General features: G+C 32.2%; 1 protein-coding gene across 3 annotated transcripts in view; it reads right to left on the minus strand.

Moving 5' to 3' along the window:
• Positions 1–6,043: 6,043 nt before the first annotated feature.
• The window catches only part of LOC129945587 (solute carrier organic anion transporter family member 74D), an 85,546-nt gene continuing 67,887 nt past the window's right edge, over positions 6,044–23,702 (minus strand). For 2 of the 3 annotated variants that reach the window (XM_056055414.1, XM_056055413.1), the window contains 7 exons: positions 13,919–15,340; positions 13,707–13,844; positions 13,350–13,493; positions 12,922–13,285; positions 12,500–12,837; positions 12,259–12,435; positions 6,044–7,372 (listed from right to left, as the gene is read on the minus strand). In XM_056055414.1, coding sequence (XP_055911389.1) covers positions 7,218–7,372; positions 12,259–12,435; positions 12,500–12,837; positions 12,922–13,285; positions 13,350–13,493; positions 13,707–13,844; positions 13,919–15,233 — 2,631 coding nt within the window. In that variant the 5' untranslated portion in view covers positions 15,234–15,340 and the 3' untranslated portion in view covers positions 6,044–7,217. Of the gene's footprint in view, positions 7,373–12,258; positions 12,436–12,499; positions 12,838–12,921; positions 13,286–13,349; positions 13,494–13,706; positions 13,845–13,918; positions 15,341–15,442; positions 15,465–23,702 lie in introns of those variants that run through there. The other variant, XM_056055416.1, reaches the window with a different exon arrangement.

The raw sequence follows: 23,702 nt of genomic DNA on the forward strand, positions 1-23,702 counted from the left end.
GGAAAAAGTAAAGAAGACGTATGTACCTACATACACTACCGGTCAAAAGTTTGTAACCACCTTCAAAGGGTTTGAGAAAAAAGCAGCAGAAATACGCTCCGAGATCAATGAAATCCGGGAAGAACCATTATCTGTATCAACGATACAACGAAGGCTAAGGCATGCTGGACTTTTTGGGCGCGTTGCAGTGCGGAAAACAAGGTCAAACAGTTGGAATGGGCCAATACCCATAAGGATTGGACTGATGAAGACATCAACAGAGTCTTAAGGAGCGATGAGTCCAAGTTTGAGATATTTGGCTCAAATCGCAGAATGTACGTCAGGCGCAGTGCTGAACAGAAGATGCTACCAGACTGTTTGGTCCTAACTGTAAAGCATGGAGGCGGTTCAGTAATGCTGTGGGGATGTTTTTCCTTCGATGGAGTAATAACACGAGTGATCGGAAGAATGGATAAAGAAGTCTATAAAACGATATTGGAAGACCACGTTTTGGCAACTGGACTCCGATTAATCGGTGAAGGTTTTGTATTCCAGCAAGATAATGACCCGAAACACACTTCACACTTTGCCGGGGATACCTGAAATAAAAAGAAGATTAAGAAATTCTAAAAGTAATGGTATGGCCACCGCAGTCTCCAGATATTAACCCACACACCATCGGAATCTGCTCTTTGGGAAACTCTACAAGAAAAAATACAAAACTTTGTAAGAAGATTGCCCAGAATTGTAAAAAAAATGATTGAATTTAAAGGAGGGTTTTTTAAAGGAAACTCAATTTAGAGCTTTTCCTCTAACAATTAGCTTTATTTTAGCGACGGCATGCACCGGCCGTTTTTCAATTCATGGCCTTGATTCATCCATTTGCAGCTCAAATTATGTGACTTTTATTCGTAAAGTAGCTTTCACATTCTCCGCTAAGTCTCCGATACGTCTTAATATTGTATTATTTGACTAAGGAACGGCGTCAACTAATTTTTTAGTTTTTTCACCCAACAACAATTCAACAATGTCTTTAGGACATGGCTTTACTAAGTTTTCAGCAATGGTATGGGCTTCGGAAGTAGTACCCTTGGCATGATGGTTGGTGCGTTGGACTGTCATGCAAAAAAAAATAATTTTCGCGGGTACTGCGAGGAATTGACAAATCCTTCAAGAGTAATTCTTGTCATGAAAAAGTGCTTTCTCAAATTAGCCGTTCGGATTCGGCCTAAAATTGTAGGTCCCTTCCATTCCTGACAACAGTACTCGCACACAGGAATGGTTGAGAGTTTTAAGTCACTAGGCCCTGGTTCACAACGGACTGTTGCGCCACCCCATTTGATTTTTTTGATTTGATGGGCTTCGGAAACTAACGAAGTAGGACGCCATCAACGAATTTCGCATTGTCTTTGAGTGATAAGTAATAATGGTTTGAGATTTAATAAGTTCAGCATACTTTCTTTTGAAGAAATCATTTGCTGGAAACATTGCACTGTTCCGCAACACTTTGTCGCAAAGGACGCATTGAAGTTTGTCGTAATTTGTCTCGGAAAATCCAAAATTCAAATAAGAACTTTGTTTAATAAGCTTGATTTTTGCTCTTCAAATCGTTTCACCTTGTTGCGCTCCCCCAGGTTTACCTGTTTGACATCACGGAGACAATTTTTCGTTTATGCTGTCAGACTGTGGAACAATCTTCCCAGTCACATCAGGTCTGGAAACAAACATAGAAGGTTTCATACACTTCGTTTTGAATATTTCTCAAATTTGAACTGAGGTAACGTTTTTGTAATTAGGTAACTTTTTTGTTATTATTGTAATTTCTTCTTCTTGCGACTTTATTAACTTCCCATAGGAAGTTATTGTAATGTATCCGATTTCTCAAATTGAAAATTTTGACATTTCTCGACGTTTATTTCCCTAGAGTAGAAATAAAAGATTTTTTTAGCGTGCGTGTGTACATACATTCGTACGTCCGTACGTTCGCGACGTTTTTTTCGTCGTCCATAGCTCAAGAACCATAAGAGATACCGATTTAAAATAAATTTTGTTATACAGATAATAAAGCAGAAAGATGCAGAAAGGGCTCAAGAAAATTGCGTGGGTTGTTTTTTTACCATAGCAGTTAGAAAAAAGGTGAACATTTTGGTTAACCCTAAATATCTTACGAACCAAAAACGCTAGAGACTTGAATTAAATTTTATATAATATATTGAAACGTAAAGAAGTATATTTTTTGAAAAAATCTATTTAACTTTTTTTTTATAAATCAAAAAAACTGAAAAAAATTTGTCACCTTCAAAATTTTACGACTAAAATATGATTTCATTTCCAAAACAATTTTGTGCAACGAAGAATAATGTTTTTGAAATACTATAAAATTTTGAAAAAAAATCTAATGGACAGTTTTTTTTATAAAAAATAAAAATCTAAAAAAAACATTACTCAAAGTTGGTAAAAATTGAATATCGATTCAAATATCTTTTCAAAAAATTGAAATTTAGGCTTTAAACTTATTTTTTCTTATAAGAAGTGTTGTTTTCAATATTCTGAAAAATGTTGAGAAAAGTGGAATTGACAGTTTTTTTACAAAAAATAAAAACCTAAAAAAAATTAATAAAAGTTGGTAAAAAATGATTTTCGACTCAAATATCTTTTCAAAAATTGTAGATATTGGCTTTAAACTACTTTTATCTTTCAAAAAATATTGTTGTCAACATTCAGTAAAATTTTGAAAAAAATCGAATTGACAGTTTTTGTACAAACAATTAAAAACATAAAAAATAAATTAACAAAAGATGGTAAAAATTGATTTTCGATTCAAAGATCTTTTCAAAAATTTGAAATATTGACTTCAAACTAATTTTATCTTATAAGAAATATTGGTTTTTTAAAAATTCGATAAAATTTTGAAAAAAATCGAATTGAAAGTTTTTTTACAAAAAAAAAAAAAACAATACTAAAACTTTGTAAAAATTTATTTTCGACTCACTCAAATAGCTTTTCAAAAATTAAAAATATTGTCTTCAAACTTTTGTTATTTCACAGAAAATATTGTTTTCGATATTCATATTTTTATATAAAAATCCAAGAGTCCGTTTTTTCATAAAAAATAAAATCTACAAAAAATAGTACGCAAATTTGGTAAAAATTGATGCGAGTACATAAAGACAAACTTTTAAGCAAGTCAAATCGACAGACGGGATGGGAAGTTATCAGTGTGGGTCGCATCCCAGCCTCTTTTTTAATTTGTTTTTAATTGATTGTTATTTAATAAATTATTAATAGTTTGCTACAATTGTTTTAAACATAGTGTTTGCATACTTGCATTATCCTTAATAAATATTGTATTACCAACCATTCCTGTGTGCGAGTACTGTTGTCAGAAATGAAATTGACCTACAATTTTAGGCCGAATCCGAACGGCTAATTTTGGAAAGCACTTTTTCATGACAAGAATTACTCTTGATTGACTTGTCAATTCCTCGCAAGAGGCAGTATCCGCGAATTTTTTTTTTGATTAAGGTGGCACAGGCAGAGATTGAACCCAAAACCCCTTGCATGACAGTCCAACTCACTAACCATTATGACACGGGTACTACATCTTGATGTACAGCTGTTTTTTTAATCAATAAATATCAAATTCGTGGTACTTCCTTTTAACTGATTTTTTTTCTGCAGCCGTGGAACTATAGTACCAGGCAAACTATCAAACTCAAAACCTTCAGATATCTCTAACACTGCAATATCTATTGCGTCATTCTTCTTCGCACTAAATAATAAGTATATGGGAACTGAAATTGAACAAACAAAATAAAACCATTGAAAGCATTTTGTGCGGTTACATCCTTAAAAAGCAGAAGTTGTTAACCAGTGGTTACTATTTTACGTAAATCATGATTTTGTTTGGACATACCCGTCAGTTGGTGATTCTTCGACAGCTTCGAGTGCTTTTGAGTAGCATTCACTTGCTTTTTTCAAACATGCAGACTCAATTCAGCGATCCATTTGAAAAGATTATGTATAAAAACAAAATAAAGTAAAACTCACGCACTAAAAGCAACTGCAAGTTTACTTCACCGTACTACGTTTAAAAGTTTGAATGAATTGAACAAAATACAATCGTTGGCAAAATTATTTGCACAACATAAAATTTACACAGCATCTCTTTATTGAAGCTTTATAACTTTAAAAATAATAAAGACATATTCTCACAACGGTACATAAAATAACAAAACTGAACTTCTAACGGTTCATTTTAAAAACATAAAAACCAAAGTGGCAAAATTACTTGCACATTATATTAAACCGGCGAAATTATTTGCACATCTTTGGATTAGCACATTTAACACACTGGAAGCAAAAAAAAGATTTTGTTTAGGAAAACAAAAATCTGCTTTGAAAATAGCATTACCTAGTAAGTTGTGCTCCCTCCTTTTGCCGCAATAACAGCAGCGAGGCGCCTTGGTATTGAGTCTATCAATTTTTGAATTTGTTCTGACGGAACTGTACTCCAAGCTGTTATAAACTCTTCCCAGGTTTCATTTGAAGATCTTAAAATGTCTTGAGGAATTTTTGATTTTACAAGATGCCAAACATTTTCAATGACATTTAGGTCAGGGCTCTGCGTTGGCCATTTTAAAACTTCTTGGTCTACCTCAGATAAAAAAAGTTTTTATTATCCGGGCCGTATGTATGGGAGCATTATCTTGTTGAAGGATGAAATTCCACCCGATGAATATTGACCCTGCCACCAGTGCAACGTCATTTAGTATTTCCAAATAATGCGACTTTGTCATAGGGTTGGAGCATCTAACAATTGGTCCCACGCCACAATATGATATGCATCCCCATATCATTATTTTACCTCCTTTGGAATGCCTTGTGGGTTGTGTAACGGGTCGTTTGTTTTTTGATTGACGATCGCAGTAATAAAATTTCCGGCCATAGTTACCATCCAACGAACAAGCAGTTTCATCAGTCCAAAGTACACTTCTCCAAAAAGCTGGCCGGCGGTTTATTAATATGCTCTTTAGCGAATTCTAGTCTGAGGATTTTATTTTTTCTTGATATATGGGGCTTTTTTTGAATGACGTAGGCGTTAATATTATCCACTTTTAGCCTACGTCGTATCGTCCTCTCACTAATAGCGTTTCCACGATCTTTGTTCAAATTACTAAGCACATTTTGAACTTTTGCACAGGGGTTACTTTTAAAGGAACGGATAATTTTTGTGTCTTCCCTCTTGGTCGTAGCCCTTTTTCTTCCTCTACCAGCAAGATTTTTTACACTACCATGAGTTTTTTGTTTATCTATTACGTAATAAACTGTCCTCCGGGCGCAGCGATATTTAGCGTAAATTTTTGCTGCCGAAACACCAGATTGGAAGTCAGAAACAATAGCCGCGCGCTTTTCTGTTGAAATGTCATTCGTTTTAGGCATTTGAACAACCTGCGCGACGAAAACACCACAACAAACTACAAAAAATAACTAATTGCACCGTTTTTTGAGTAAAAAAACTTCCGTTAGACAGTCTAAGCAGTTCATTGCACTTGTGCAAATAATTTCGCCGGTGTAATATAATGTGCAAGTAATTTTGCCACTTTGATTTTTATGTTTTTAAAATGGACCGTTAGAAGTTCAGTTTTGTTATTTTATGTACCGTTGTGAGAATATGTATTCATTATTAATAAAAATAAATATTCATATCAAATGAAGAGATGCTGTGTAAATTTTACGTTGTGCAAATAATTTTGCCAACGATTGTATGTTTTTATTTCAATCGCCACTCTCACTTATCTTCCAGGTATTTAATACCAGTAAGATAGATTTTGTCTACAAAGGTGTTTTTACCGTTTCAAGTGGATGAAAAAGTGTTTTATAGGTACTTCTTTTTGCCTTTTCTCTGGAGCACCAAGTGCTCCGCGGAGCACACTTTGGGAAATCCAGCTTTAAGGCATTGATTTGTTACAAGATTCCCACAGTCATTAGTTGACTAGGAGAATTTTTTTAGTTCATTCGTTAAGGTTTGAAAGAAGTATATCAATTCATTAAAATCTAATCATTGTGTTAAATCAAATTGATTTTATTAATATATTTAGTTTTGCTATTTTTTGTTTTATTTTTTTAACATTAACATTAAGATTTAGTGTGAGGAGATTTGTTTGTACAGCTCTCTTAAATGCAAATACATTTTTACCTTCATTCATTTTAAACATTAATCCTTCTCTTCTTTCCATTAATAATTTAAACAAATCATAAAATCTGATAAAACATAATATCTCATATTTTGTTCTGTTGGTGTTTAAATTTTAAAAAGAAATAATAATAAAAACACATTTTTTTTTTATAATTTTTATCAAATTTAATATTTTTGTCAGCTTAAGACTTATCCATTAGGTACGTTCACATTTTATATTAGTTAACCTTACGCTTACATTATTACATAGATATACAAAATTTGATTAAACATAGGTACAAATTACATAATATTTAGTTAATATAATTTTGTTTATTTGATTTTCTTTCACAAATGGAAAGTTATACAAATCTATTTATGGAAACAAATTTATTAAGGAAAACTGATATTTTGTTTTATATGAAACAACAAAAACAAAAAAAAATAAAGTAAAACTAAATAATGTTATAGTAAACTATAAACAAAAAAAAAATCTATAATATTTAACTAAAAATTAACTACCACAGACAGGTTGCAATATTCTCTAAAAAAAGAAAGAAAACAAAAACAAATCTACAAAAGTTTTTCACAGACTAAAATGTATGGATAAATGTGACTTTATATATAAACAACTATTTTTCTTTCTTTTATTTATTAATTAATATATGTTTGTATGTTAATGTGATTTGTTTCTTATTGAATTTGTTATATTGTTTTGAGATTATTTTGTATCGTTTTTTTTATTTTTACATTTAACAAATATAATATATGTATCTATATTATTTTTTTTAATAATATTTTTTTATATATATAAACTATATACTTAATACATAATAATTAAAAAAATAAACAAATTGGGCAATGTTGTTTAGTTTTAGTTTTTTTTTTTTTTTAAAGTTGTTCTTTTCTCTCTTTTGATTTAAAGTTTTTTTTTGTTTGTTTTTTGTATGGTTTAATATTTTTAACAATGGCTTGAGGTCATTTGCTGGTTTTCGTATATAAATTAAATGTAGTTTCTTTTTTTTTTGTAAAAAAAATGCTTGTTTTATTAAATGCCATTTTAGACGGTTGTGTCTGGAGCTGTTATTGGCTTGATAGATTCAGGATCAGTTTTGTCTTCTTCACCTTCTTCGGGAGTGATGTCAATGCGATGTGCTTTGGACCAAACTATAAGATCCATGAGGAATGCTAGAAACATTATGCCAGCAGTAATACCTGAAAATATTAAATAAAGTTATAAGTTGAATAATCTCTTCTTATATGTTACTAAATTTTCTTATGATGAAAAAATCAATTAATTTTCTTTTGATATTGCTCCTAAAATTGATCTAAAAATTAAAGAACTGATCTTACTAAAGTTATAAGCGGTAAGTTCTCTTGATCATGTTTTTATGTATTCGAAATTATTTGAAAGTTAATATTTGGTAATGAAGTTCTTAATGATCTGAGGATTTAATATAAAGCTATGGACCAAGAAATAGCACACTATTTAGAGCGATATTGATTTTCAAATTTCCGTCATGATCATACAATTTTATTTTATTTGGTATTGTCATTATTTTGTTAAGTTTCATGTATTTTTTGTACTCTGTTAATGTTCGACACAAATTTTTCAATTTTTGCTAGAAAATAGTTGTGAAAGGAAGTGCGTATTTAACAAATGTTTTATTACACTTCGGAAAAAAAGAAAATTACACAAAGTTCAAAAAGTCTCCGTTAAGCAGCTTTCTTTTTGTTGATTTTGAGATAAGTATTTACAATATATTAAAAACCAGATTTTGGAAAATCACAATTACAATTTTTTTTTTAATTTGGTAAAAAGGTGAAAGTGGAAACTAAATTTTTGTTATTGTTACCACTATGGTTTTTACCTTTATTTCTAGTTCTTTTTTTAACACTAAATTTAGGCTACTTTACGGAGACTTCTTGGACTAAGTTTCGATCTTCATAATTAAAACAAAATAAATTAGGTGGCAAAACAAAAGGAAATAGTTCGTCCCAAATTGCCATGACAGTGAACTGTTCTTGATACTATTGGGGATTTCCATGGGTAAAATAATTCAATTTATTCTTAATTCAATTCTGTCAACACACAATTTATTAACTTCCCAAGAAAAATTTTGACATTTCTCGACGTTTCAAGGTCCCTATAGTCGTGTGTACGTTCGTTCGTGACGTTTTTTTTTCGTTGTCTATAGCTGAAGAACCAGAAGAAATATCGTCTTCAAATAAATTTTGTTATACGGATAATAAGGCAGAAAAATACAGAAAGGGCTCTCAAGGAAATCGCGTGGGTGGTTTTTTTTACCATAACAGTTTAAAAAAAAGGTGAAAATGTTGGTTAAACCTAAATATCTCATGAACCAATGACGCTAGAGACTTGAAATTAAATTTAATATTTTATATTGTAACGTGATACAAAATAATTATATTTTTGGAAAAAAAAATCCAATTAACGGTTTTTTTATAAATCAAAAAAAAACTGAAAAAAAATTTGTCACCTCGAAAATTTTGGGACTAAAATATGATTTCATCTCCAAAACAATTTTGTGCAACCAAGAATAATGTTTTTGACATCTGATAAAATTTTTTTTTACAAAAAGTAAAAACCTAAAAAAACATTAGTCAAAGTTGGTAAAAATTGAGTTTCGACTCAAAAATTTTTTCAAAAACTTGAGATTAAGGCTTCAAACTTATTTTATCTTATAAGAAATATAGTTTTCAACATTCTGAAAAATGTTGAGAAAAATTGAATTGACAGTTTAATTAAAACCTAAAAAAAATGAATAAAAGTTAGTAAGAATTGATTTTCGACTCAAATATCTTTTCAAAGCTTTGAAATATTGGCTTTAAACTACTTTTATCTTTGAAAAAAATATTTTTTTTCAACATTTAGTTAAATTTTGAGACAAATCGAATTGACAGTTTTTATTTACAAAATATATAAACCTAAAAATATTACCAAAATTTTTTAAAAGTGATTTTCGACTCAAATATCTATGTTTTCACAACTTTGAAATATTGGCTTTAAACTACTTGTATGCAAAAATATTGTTGTCAACATTCAGTAAAATTTTGAGACAAATCTAATTGACAGTTTTTTTTTCACAAAAAACAAAAACTTTAAATAAAAAACAATACTAAAACTTGGTAAAAATTTACTTTCGACTCAAATAGCTTTTCAAAAATTACAAATATTGTCTTCAAACTTTTTATTTCACAGAAAATATTGATTTCGATATTCAGCAGTTTTTTTATAAAAATCCAAAAGTCCGTTTTTTCATAAAAAATAATTAAATCTTCAAAAAATATTATGCAAATTTGGTAAAATTTGATGTTCGGTTCTTGAAAATTTAAGAAATTCTACTAAAATTGTTAAACATTTAATTTCGACTAAAAATCTATTTAACAAAACTAGATTTTCAAACTAAACTATTTCTTTCTATCTATCTTAGAATTAGGGCTGAAACACAAACACGCTTCAGCTTTGGTTTCGTCTGCGTTACGTTGGGCATGTTTCGATGTTGCTTTGAAGAAACTTCCAATGTGACATTTCTAAAATGGCACTTTTGTCATTAGCAGCTGTTATTTTTTCTCAAAATAAAACAAAATATGAGTTTCGAAATCGAGATAAAATGTATCGCGGAAGTATATTTAGCTTACACAGCCAAGCAAATGTTCAGCAAATTTGAACTAGAGCTTCCGCTTGGAGTAACATTGGCTGCGTTCAATCCCAGACAGATAGGTTATCCGGATACCTTTTTTTAGTGTTGTACATGTAAAATAACAGCTGATCAAAAACAGCTGAGATGTCAAAAAAGGAATCCGAAGGTATCCAACAATTTCTGGGGTATGTAGGTATCTGACAGACAAGCTGATTCAACACATGGTTGAGTTTCAAGAACCTTGAAAATTGATTTCAGCTTTTTGTAATTGTTCTTAAACAAAAAGATACAAAATGTTAGTTAAAGTTGTATTAAAGGATGAAGGAGCTATTTTCTTCCAAATTTTAGAAGGTCTTCTCTTATTTATTAAATTGTTACGCTCCTATCAATTCATTAACGTCCGACGAATCAGTTGAATTTTCCATCAAATGATTTATCTTAAAAAAATTTTGACTTCAAAACTTAAATGTTTCTCTGCTTTTTGTGAACAGCTGAAAGTTGTTTTTATTTTTTGACAGCTATCTCAATACATCTACAACTCGTTCAACGAGGTTTTTAAAAATCCACCTATCCAAGATACCTTATCCAACACGAGATTGAACGCTTCCATTACGTAACATTTGTTATTTCCTAGAGATTGTCAAATGAAACGTGAGGTCGAAGCTTAATTGTGATATCATGCATTGAATTTCTTTGGCTGAACTCGTAAACGTCAAGCGAAGCCGAACCTGAAGAGTGTTTGTGTTAGCCGTTACACCTCTTTCCATCAATAATAATACAATTTTTAAAAAACGTTAAGCTGGGAATTTGAAAGCTCGTTAACACTTACACGAAGCTATAATGTTAATTTTTGAAGGAAATTTGAATTTACCCATGGAAAATCCGATCAGATAAAGCCATCGAAAAGAAAATTTAAGTGTGACCGTTATTCATACGTCATGGGGGAATTCTGTTTAAACAAGACAAGGAGGCTTAATAATGAAAGTCCATGTGGATAGGTATTGCGGAAAAAACTGATGCTTGGCAAGAAGCATCTGACCAAAACATGCAGTCTTTGAAAAGAGTACTCTAGAGCGATAAAACAAAAGTTAGCAGTTTTCGAGCAAATATGAAAATACTTATTTGTTTGTTGCTCTAAGTGCGAAGTATTTAACCTATAGTTTACTTTAAAGACAGTGAAACATGAAGGAGAAAGGTTTGTGGTCTGGGGCGCATTTTCATGGCATGGATTGGGTTCAATGGTGAGGATTATTGGCAGAATGAATAAATTCTATTGAATTCGTGTCAGTTAATTGTACATTTATACAAGACAATGATCTTTAACATGCATCAAATATTGTAAAAGGGCTTCCTATAAAGGCTAAAAGTTGAAATTGGACACAAAGAGCTTAGTACCTACTCTATCCTAAAAAAGTGACAATTAGATAAATGTTTATCAAGGAGTTGTGGTCGACCTAATAATAAAAGGTTATCCTAAAATTTGGATAAAACGAGAATTCCTCGCTTAGAATCTGTTTTGTCCGATTAAAGTTATGTCCAAGAAATGAACCATCACATCAAAATAAATATTTTTTTTTAAATTTATTTGAAATTGCAAAGTATTTAATTAATAATTAAATTAATTCGTAGAAGTCAATTTATGTCATAAGATAAGGAATACATTATTTAAAAATAAATTTAATTTTCTCAGAAAACTGAAAAGTGTGCTTTTTCTTTATCCATAGCTGTGTAACTTTTATCTCATTTATTTTTCTTCTAAATCGTAGAAATACAGTGATGACAAAAATAATAGAAACATGTGTTTTTAGCAATTAAGTCTTTTGTCGTTAGTCTTTCTATATTTTTGTTTTGTGTTAACAACTTTTTGTTTTCACTTGATGGTTAAAAGTTTGAGGTCAATTATGTATGTGAATTACATTTTACTCATTTTGAACGCACGGTGGTGGGAATATAATACTTTGAGGGCAGTTTTCAGCATCTGGTGTAGGACCAATAGTTAGGATCAAGGATAAGATATGCGATGTAAATAATGTCTACATCTTAAATTCAGTTATGCTAATATTAAATGAGGAGGAAGTACCAATCAAATGAGAGTTCAGGCAGAATAATGACCCAAAGCACTCTTTAAAATTGGCTAAACAATACTTACAACCAAACAAAAACAATGTTATATAATGGCCATCACAGTCACCCGGCTTAAACCCAATTAAATTCTTATGGGATATCCTTAAGTCAGTTATTAATAATAAGAAACTACAAAATACTAAAAAATACTACAAAATATTCAAAGAATTCAAAATACTTTAACCGTTAAATATACTTGGATTTTTAACAAATATAAAATTTCAAAGTAAATTATCAGTCCTACTGATTTACATCTACCATATACTTCCCTACTAAAAAAGGAGGCAGCACATTTTTCAAAACATTACTCACCCAAAAAGTTATGCCTAAATGCTTCAACATTGTATAACGAGCAAGCTCCGTGCTTGCCACAAACAGTTTTCCACACCAGACATGCTGAATCAACAACTGCACCATATATAATTGGACACGGAACATTTCCAAAAAGTCCAATAGCTGATTGTATCACACCCATTGCCATAGCTTTGTCTGAAAATCAAAAAAAAACAATTAAATTAATTTAAATTTCAGACTAAAATTGTATTTAAATTACCCTTCGGATGCGTGCACCTCATAATTAACAACATACTGCCAACTTCTGACGTCGAGTGCATGAACACACAACCAGCGAATATCAAAATGAATGCAATGAAATTCTTGCAACTGCTATCACAATATCCACTGGTGGCTTCGTAGGCCCGCTCCTCGATTGGCACATCAGGAATGCACTCGCAATTCGAATAGACCGTCCTATTGTCCCGCATCTCAAAGGACGTGCAACCAGCGTGGCAAGACGAGAAGTACGTCTTTCCATCGCTTCCACAAATCGGTGAGAATTTCTCCATATCACATGTACAGTTAAGATTACATGTTGGCTCAAAAATCGCCGAACTTCGTTGATCCAATAAAATGCAGATGGAAGAAAAATTCGATAAATTTTCTGTATTTAAATTTGTATTCAAATGAAAACCTCACGTTTGACTTGAGTCCTTTTTAAGCCCAGCAAAATCATTCATATTACATCCGACGAACATCAAGACCACCATTCCACAGGCGTATACGAATGCTGTGAAGGCGATCCATGCTGCCACCGATCTGGCAGTCGGCTTCAATTTGAGGATCACAATTCCAGAAATGAAAATTCCGATTCCCATCACAAGGATGCCACCAAAGGCGGCTATAAGATTCGCATCGGCTGCTGGCAAACGGAACTGTGTTTCGAGGTACTTTGGTAGGAACGTAGTGAGGCCAGCAATTGGCAGTAAGTGAAAGACGCTGGACGCTGTGCGGAACATTAAAATGTCGTTGCTCAGTTGTCTGCGTACTGTTTTTGGAAAATCTATAAGAAAACAGAAAAGATGGTGTTTTTGAAAAGCTCAAATATGAGATGAGTCAAAATTTACCTCTTAATCTTGGTTTTTCTTCTGGTTCAGCAAGGGCTGATTTTTCTGAAGCTTTATCTGGCATACGGCGCCCATGCAATTGCTTCGGGAAACTAAACATCGCAATGGATGCCAACATCATAAGACTTCCGATTATGACTGGACCTGGAAAGAAATCGATATTATGGTTTAAGTGTCTCACTGAAGTTGAAAATATCATTTAAAATGGGTGTTTTCTTATAAAGAGGTTTGGCATTCTAAAATAGAAACACTGCTTTGAGACCACGACTTATTAGAACCAATTTATCGATTAAGACTTTCTCAAACAAAAAACACCCTTAAGTTAAATCCCTCAATACAAAATATAACGGTCCTTACCCAGCCACCAAGCACCAATCCACCTTGGGTCTGTAGCATCAAAACCTGGCACTGTGAAATTTACATACCAACGCGTGCAAAACGATCCAACTATGAATCCAGCTGTTGGTCCAAGAATCCTAACTCCAATCGTAATTGCTGTAGAATAAACAAACACAAAAAAAAACACCCTTTTAATTCAGGAATTCAGCGACAAACAATCATATCCTCACCCATGTAAATCGGCGACTGTCGACTGGCAACATTATCGTCAATATAAGGAATTCCCAAAGTCGCTACTGCTGTCTGTCCAATTCCGGAACTCAATAAACTCACAAAGAAAATACAAAGCACAATAACTGTGATTTTTGAGTGTGATGCTTGTTCTAGCTTCATATCTTCTTCGCAATCCGAGTTCGAGTTGTGCGTCCCATTCGCCGATATCAGACACAAATTCAAACTGTTGTCCGAGCTCACAGAGCTCAAAGTATATTCCAGTCCACTGGAATTCAGCAAATGTTGCTGATGATGATGTGCATGGGACGACGATGATGGCCCCACATTTCCTCCATTCATAAAAGCTGTTGAATGCATAAGCTGTTTGCCGAATATGAAGTGTGGTAATGCACAGGAAAACGAGGCTATCGCGAAAACCACCATTCCACAGGCAATCCATCGGGGGCGATGACCACGCCCAGCGAAGTACGTCAGCAACATCGCCGTACTGATTTGACCCATCTCACTTGCACTCAACAACAGTCCCGTCGTCCTCGACTTTATTTGGAACAACTTCTCAATCGTCGTTATCACACTGACGAAGTACGTCATGTACATCCCCTGCAACACCCACGCCAGCAGGAAGATCACCATGAAGACGTGAGTCGAGGCGAAATTTCGAGCCCATCGTGGCCGAAAGCCAAACAATCCACAGCCAGACTCCACCTCGGGAAGTCCGGCTCCTTCGTCATCACTGAGTTCATCGGAACGCGTCGGAATTATCTGCGGCCTATAGAGGCCACCTGTCAGTGGATCCTGTTCGTCATATTTGTCCGAGAGTCCCAGACCGTTCTTGCCATTCATCATGGAGCCGTTATTATTGCCCTTTGTTATGTGTAGGCCATTTTTAAGATTGTTTATCTCCTCCGAGTCCTTCCACTCGTTGTTGTTGCTCGGACTGTAAAGCTCCGTAGTCGGATCTGGTGGTGTGGATTCTGTTTGCAGCAGTGGTGTCCACACGTGCCCTGAATCTCGACGAGCATTACCATTACTATTACCATTCACAATGTTGTTTGTTCCATTTGTGGTGCCATTGCCATTACTATTGCCATTACTATTGTAGCCATTTGTGCCGCTGCCATTCTTGGTTCCATTTTGTTCATTCTGATGAGGATGGCTCTTGCCATTGCGTTGGTTGTGATGCTGATCGGTGGCTTCATTGTTCTGACCCGAATTGGGATGCATGTTAAGCCACTTTTTCTTTTTGGTGTTTTTTAAATCGATTTCTAAAATTGACGGTGTATTTGGTCCCTCATTATTACCAGGGCTCATAGCAAGATGGCTTTTGTTATTTTTTGTTTAATGTCTAGAGGTTGTTATATAATATTTACGTCGTTCCTGTCCTGAGTTAGGGGTTTTATGGCAGTGTAGATATTTATCTAAAATTAAATGGAACAATAATAATAAAATTATTCAGAAGGAATTTTATATGGAATTTGTTTAAATATATATGAACTACGAGTATGAAAAGCTTAACACACTTTAAGAACAACTGTTCTGGATTGCAGCAACACTTTCACTATAATATTCTTTATCGGTTTCATTTAAAAAGTGAAATGAGCTTTTTTGCACGACAAAGACTGCGACGACAACGATGATGATGCAGAGTCACCTCTTGGTCTTATCGTACTTTTAGCTCAAGGTCCTTTAAAATGCAAAAAAAAAATAATAATAAATAAAAGTGGAATAGTATAACATGCATATGAAAAACACAACAATTCGAAGTGGTACGTAAAAAGTCTGGGTGTTCGTTATCAGTTAGTATGGCCAAAATAAAGTGAATTATTGCGAAATTGAGAATAATAAAAAGACAAACATAATCTTAACATTCTTCAAGGCATAGTTGCAGCCAAGTTCGAGAAAGTAAAACATCACCCTATGAAAACCAACTTTGAAGAGTTAATTCCACGAATTTAAATATTTCTGATCTTCCAGCAGAAGACTGTGAGGAAGCTGAGTTTTGAAAATTATAAAATGTTCACTATGGCGTATGCGTACTTTTTTATTAGATTGCAAAAGTAATTTTGTTTTCAAAATAATGTTGAAGAATACAAATTTGTTTTCTGAAATTTGAGCCCAAAAGGAGAAAAACTGTTAATTCTCTAAGGAAATGATTCAAGTTAAAATTCTTTTGATAAAAACTACAAAAGGTATTTAAATACGATTACAACGAGAATTCGATGTTCTTAATAAATTTCTGTTTAAATCTTATGTTTTAACACTTTGAATCCAACCTTAAACAAAACAGTAACAGTTGTTGGTCTTAAATTCTTCAGTATTTTGTGGAATAACCACGGTTATCAATTACACACTGCAATCTTCTGGGAATAGAGCTAACCAAATCGTCACAAACTTTTTTTAATATCGATTTCCAAACATCAGGAATTTCTTGGAATATATTAGACAAATTTCCAATTTTTTGTAGGTTTTCTATCGGGTTAAGATCCGGACTGCACGACGGCCAGTCCAAAAGAGTGATGGAGTTGTCTTCGAACCATTTTCTTGTTTAACTGACCGTGTGCTTTGGATTGTTGTCTTATTGAAGTTTCCATACTATGGGTAAGTTTTCTTCCGCGTACGGCAGCATAACATTCTCAAGAATTCTGCAATATTGAATCGTGTCCATATGACCCTCAATTCTTTTGATCGGGCCAACGTTACACCAAGAAATTGCTCCCCAGATCATAATACTGCCACCACCATGCTTGACAATGGGCCGGGTGTACTTTGGATTATATTGTTGGGATCTCTGGCGGCGATGACAAGCTTCTCCACCAAAATTAATCCTATTAATTTTTGTTTCATCTGAAAAAGCGCATGTTTCCACTGATTGACCGTCCACTGCTTATATGTCTTAGCAAAAGCCAAGATGGCCTTTCTGTGACATTCAGTCAGTAATGGCTTCTTCCTTGCTATGCGCCCAAAGAGTCCAGCTTCGCGCAACCTTCTTATGACAGTGTCTACATACGGTCCACTATCTGCTTCACCAAACACTGCCCTCATAATTTCCTTTGCAGTTGGAAAAGGGTTTTTTTGCTTTCCCGAACAATTAGATCATCTTCTCTATGAGAGGTTGACTTTGGTCCCGGCTTTCATGGTATTTTTTGAAATATTGAAAAGCATTAAATACCATCTTCTTTGAACACTTTAAAATGTTATAAAGCTCCCTTTTAGATTTTCCAAAATTTCACGTCGAGTCTTTACGTCATGTTGATGACTAACAAAACAATTAAAATTCACTTGTCGAAAAAAACTAGATACAAAAGTGTAATTTACAATGCCCAAAAATAACTTTTTAATCTTGAAAGTTTCAAATTAAGTTTCGTTTCTAATTATGTGCACGATCGATTTTGTGCTGTTTGCTTTCTTTAATGAAAAAATAACGGTGTCCTATGTTACTATCTTACTATTATGAGTTTATAGTGAAGTTGGCTAGATTTCAATTTTAAAGAAAAAAAAAGATGGCCGCATTTATTTAAAGAACACATAATAATCGGAAATTGAAGTTTGATTTGAAAAGCGTTTCTAATTGAGTGCGTGGTACTGTAAATCCAGGTCGTTAGAAAAATTGATATACAATAAGTTAACTTTCCTCGTGAAAAAAAAACTGATTTCACTTTTTCAACACGGTTTCGTATTGGGAAGATCAACAACCCCCAATCTTTTTATTTTCTCCAATTTTATTTTAAATAAACTCCAAAAGGTCACCAAATTGATGTAATTTAAACAGATTTTGTAAAAGCTTTTGATGGAGTAAATCACTCAATTTTGTTGAGAAAATGAATTTCCTTTGGTTTCATTTAAATCTTTTGAAATGGTTGGACTATTACCTTAAGAATCGTATTCAATTTGTTAAAATTGAAAATATGGTTTCAAGTCCGGTTTTGGTAACCTGAGGTGTTCCCATCTTGGGCCACTTCTTTTCTTAATTTTTATCAATGAATTATCTGATATTTTCGAAAATTCTGTTTAATTTCTATTTGCTGATGACTTAAAGTTTTTTAGATATATAAAGTTCATTACGGATTGCCATCTGTTGCAAAATGATCTTCGTAAATTAAGGTTCAATCCAGGTTTTAAATAAACTGTTTATTAAAAAATGATTTGAATTTGCTCAAGACTTTGATGTAATTTTGATGTGCCTTTTTTTTGGCTTGTAATGAAAAACATTTCACCTTATCTTAAATCTTAGCTTATTTCTTAAGTTCTTTTTAAAAGAGTGCATTCTTTTGCGAATGCAATCTTTTATTACTTCAATTTAAAGTTTGCGTTCTTTAAGTTCATCTAAAGACTGGGACTTTCAAATGTTGCCATCTCCAATCATTTGACTTTAAAAAGATTGTAATCAATTATTTTCTAAACATTTCATGCATTCGGTTGTAGTATGGGGATTTTTTGCAGTTTTTGAATTACTCTGAAGTATTTGCAGGGATTGGAAGTGATTGCAATGACTTTAAGTGAATGCAGGGATTTCTAAAGAATGCAAAGACTTAAAAAGAAAATGAAAAGACTGAAATTTGGCGTTTTTCTTTTCTGGTTCAGAGCTGAGCACTGAGCAGAGTCTGACCGAACAGTGAAGAGTTTATTTATTTATTTGATTTAATTATAAAACAACTTGAGCACTAAACTGTCATGATTTAAAATGTTCCTTGTTTGAAGGCGTTCAAAAATTTCTTTAATCAAATTAATTTAAAAAAACAGTCATAGAGTTGGTCCATTTGAAGCCTGCAATAAAATTGATTCATAGAAATGCTATGTGCAATTAGTTTTTTCTAAATTATCTTTCCTTCTGCACTGAAGCGACCAGCCTCTTCCGCCATTGTTTCGACGATTATTTTTTTAATTTACCGGCTTTCAAATATCAAATTGTTTGTGTCACAGAGCGCTCTCTGAACATGTTCAGAACTAAAAAAGAAACACGAATTTGAAGCTCTGAACGATCAAAGCTCAAAAGGAAACACAATTATTTTTTTGACAGCTCTGTTCTGAACTAAAAAAAAAAAGCAAAGAGTTCAAATGAAAGCATAGATTTTATTCGATTCATTGCTTTAAAATGATTGCAATCTTTTTAAAGTCAAACGATTAGTGATTGCAAAATTTTAAGCGTCAATATTGTTGAATGCAATCTTTAAATTGATGATGACTGAAATTTTTTACTACACTAGTTTCCGACAAAATTCATATATTCCCACATTTGCAGGGATACGTTCATTTATTAAGAATTAGCCTTAAGGGTTTTAAAGTTGTTTCTACTAACTTAGAATTTTGGTAATACACATAGTCCAAAAAGTCTCCGTAGAGCAGCTTCCTTTTTGTTGAATTTGAGATCAAATATTTATTACAACAATATATTTAAAAGGCGTATTTTAAAAATCACAATCCCAATTTTTTTAAATTTAGTAAAAATGTTAAGGTGGGAACTAACTTTTTTTTGCAATATTACCACTTTGGTTCGTACTGCTGTATGGAGACTTTTTGGACTATGCGTTGATTTTCATTATTTCTACTAATTCCTGATGAAAAATTTGGTTGAATTCATATTTTAATCTTGAAAATATAGTTTAAGAAAAACCTTAAAAATTGATTACTATTTTGACATTTCTGGGATCATGTAAAGTTAAGAATCAAATGATTTATTGTCAATGTAACATAATTGACAGGTTTTATCTGTTGAACTGATTTCGATGTTATTGTCAACTTATTTAAATTTAAGAAATGCAGATTAGTGTATTATTAGCGAAAGAGTGGAAAATTGATTTTTTTCCCAATGAAATACACCAATAAAATACAAAAAATTAACAGTTTTTTTTTGAGAAATTAATTAACATTTAAGACATGCAGATTAATGTATTATTGTTAACAATATTCACATAGAATGTATTTCAAGTGACACAGAAAGTAATTGTTCAGTGTCAGTTTAATGGCTGAAACACAAAATGCTTTAGCTTCGGCTTCAACTGCGTTACGTTGGACTTGCTTCGAGGTTGCTTTGAATGACACTTTCAATATGACATTTCTAAAATGGCACTTCTGTCATAAGCAGGTGTTATTTTTTCTCAAAATAAAAAGACAGTATGAGTTTTGAAATCGAAAACATTAAAGGTATTGCAGAAGTAGCTTAAACAGCCTATAATAACCAATGGGAATCCCTCCTAAAGCAAATGTTTTTTGCTTGTTGACTTTTTACAAAGCAAATGTTCAGCAAATTTGAACTAGAGCTTCCGTTTGGAGTCACATTACGTAACACTACGTTTTTTAAATACGATTGTCAAATGAAACGTGAGGCCGAAGCTTCATTGTGATACCATGCATTGAATTCCTATGGCTGGCCTCGTTAACGTCAGGCAAAGCCGAAACTGAAGCGTGTTTGTGTTTCAGCCATAGGTTTTTTGAAATTTTCAACTTTCAGTTTATTTTACCGTCAACTTTACTAAAACACTTGTACTTCTTTTTTTCGTTTTTTATAAAAAAAAAATTATTACGAAGCATATTTGAGAGATGTAAATCTTTTCATTTTAACTAGAACATTCCAATTAATTCATCAAATTGCGACTTCTTTAAGTTCCTATTTATCTTCTAAGGAATATACACCCTATTTAATTTGTATGAAAAATAAAAATAAAATAATTGAATAAATCAAAACTGATAATGCATGCATGCATGTGTGCATATTTTTGTTCTTTTTTTTCTCTTATTTTTTGAACTGACATTCTTTTAACAAACTGCACATATACCAACTCAAGATAGTATCTTATCTTCAAAAAGCTTTATCCATGAATTTTTAGTGAATTGTATCGCATCAATAATAACAACGTAATACAAAAAGCCGGTACAAAATAATATCAAAACAACTTCTCAACAACAACAAAATTTATATTAAAATATGCAATAATATACGACAGTGACAGCAAAAACAAAAAAAATTAAATGTACAACTTAGTCGCAAGTAATTGGTCTTAAAAGAACTTGATTTTAAAATTCTTCAACAAGAAATTCCAACAAATATTACAAAAACAGGGCGTAAAATTTTATGAAATAACGATCACCTGTCAAATTGTCTATTGGATCAAATAAACGTCAAAAAATTGAACAAATATGTGTATGACAGTCAAAAAGGAACAATATTGTTTTTATGAAAGCACAACTAGCACCTTTATGCTAAACAGTCACACATGACCTTTGATAACACTAATTCACAAAATTTCACTAATAATAGCCTTGTTAACCTTGAAAATAAATTTTCCATTTTGTAGTTGTGTTTTTTTATTTTTGTTTTTTGTTTATGGAATAAACTTTATTTTTGCATTTGATAATACAAAAAAAATGAAAGAATAATAAATTTTGGCATTAAAAAATGTTGCACGCTGCGTCTTTGCCGGTCGCAACGAATTTTAACGATTTGATAACGATAAGAGCAAAAACAATAATAATGGCTGTCAAAAAGCACTTTCAATATTTGAATAATAACAAAATTAAAAATGTGGTCATTGCTGTTGGTAGAATTTAGGTGAAATTAATTAAGCAGTAGATTAATTTGGCTTGATACTTGATATATTTGCATGTCATCTAATAAATTATATTAGTTGTAAAAGATTTTTTTAAATTTAAAGATATACCTACTGATATTTTGATTCGTTCTTTTTGATTCTAAAGAGAATGGATTTGCCTATCTAAAAGTTATTAGCGGAAAACTACGTCCTTTTTTGGTATCCTAAATTGAATACAGAGCCTAAAATTGTTCACAACTTTTGTATTGAATCGTAACATTTTTAGTAATGTCATAGTTTTAACTTTTCAAGTGTCAAAAGATGACAGCTTCAAAAGTGACAGCTGATCAAATAGCTAGCTGTTTAAAAGGAAATCGTTTATTGTAAAGCTATTTGCAACTAATGGTGTTTTTTTAGTTTAGAGCAGAGTTCGAACTGTCAAAAATATAATTGTGTTTCTTTTTGAGCTCAGATCGTTCAGAGCTTCAAATTCGTGTTTCTTTTTTAGTTCTGAACATGTGAGCTCAGAATAAAATAACAGAGTAAACGGAGTAAAATGCTGAACACAAACAATTGGATATTTGAAATTCGACAAATTGAAAAAAAAATCATCGTCAAAACAATAAAAATGGCGGAACAGTCTGGTCGCTCTAGTGCAGAAGGTAATTCGCCTTGAATTATATTCCGCAGCATTTTCTACATCTTCATCATCAAACAACAAACTAAATGGTTTCCTTAAAATAATTACTTTATCCATTTTTGTTGAACAATAAACTAGTCGTACTTTTCTTGATTAACAAATATTTACGTTTTACAGTCTGACATTTTACATTTCAAATCATGACAGTTTAGTGCTCAAGCTCTTTCATAATTAAATCAGAGAGCTCTGAACATACTCTGCTCAGAACTCTACTCTACTCGACTCCGTTCGCTCAGACTCTGTTCAATGATCAGCTCTGAACTAAAAAAGAAAAACGCCATTAATAGAAAAAGGTGTGAGCTATTCACGGTGGTACAAAAGTTGTCAACATATCACCACCACTAGCGCGGCGAATTGACAAACAATTTACGGAGTATAAAGATCAATGTCTTTTTGAAGTGTATTTTGTAATGGTGAATTTACACTGTTCTGCTCTTTAAAATCTGCAGTGGAAAAGGGTGCAAAATGTAGTAGACCAAAAATGCAGAGATCTTCATAAAGGCAGTTTATAGGATGTGCTATTATGCAGATGTCAGGATAAACATTATCATCTTCATAATGTCACTCCTTTACTTTTTCGGTCTGTTTGTTTTTTTCATAGTTGCAGATGCGGACACATGTAATCCCGCCATAATTCTTCTCTTCAAAAATGTCAAAGTAGAACAATTGACATTTGCCACCATTTTCAAAAGTTATAGCATCTTTTGATCGAGGATCACTTTTAAGCCACCTTTTATACACTTATTCGATTAAAATGGTTTATAAATTTAATTTAAATTTATTTATTTTTGTGACTAAATGCCAATGAATGTTAGTATTTCTGTGTAGGCAGAGGAAACCGTATTGATAGCAGGAATCGAATCATAAACAAAGAATCTTTAATACCTACATTTTTATGGTTTTTGAATAAAATTTCAAACGCTATAAATCTTATTTTATGGATATTAGTACATATGTTAATATCAGTGTTGATGGTGAAAGTGACAGAATAAGAAAAAAATTCCTTATCTATGTTCTACGATTGGATTTTCAATTGGAATATACAACATATATTTTAAAGTAGTTCCTCTTGCAAAATTAAAGATACTAATTTAATTAATTGACGCAAAAAAAGAGCCGCGAAACAACGAAACAACTCGTGCTAATTCTATTTACTTATTTTGTCACGCCATTGCCATCGGTGGCCGCCGACACCGCCATATGCCAAGCTTGGAGTCTGAGTTAAATTGACCACAACCCGCCAATTTTTTGTGTTTTAATTTTTTTTTATTTGGCAGACCTTTGCTCGCCATTATTTATGCCTTTTTAATGTTCTGTGTCTTCATTGCGAAATCGAATGAAATAAAAGACATCAGAATCCGCTTTGAATGGACCATGGAGTGACATTGAAAATTATAATAAACCAGCTCTTATAAATACATATATAGCGATCATGATGTTGTCTCTATGTATAATAATTGCATCTGATTCTATTTGACGTCTGTCAGTGATTTTGATTAGTTTTTATTTTTTATTATACTTCAAAATTGAAAAAAAAATTAATCAAAACTATGC

Source organism: Eupeodes corollae, chromosome 2 (assembly GCF_945859685.1).
Source record: "Eupeodes corollae chromosome 2, idEupCoro1.1, whole genome shotgun sequence".
Classification (NCBI taxonomy): Eukaryota; Metazoa; Arthropoda; class Insecta; order Diptera; family Syrphidae; genus Eupeodes; species Eupeodes corollae.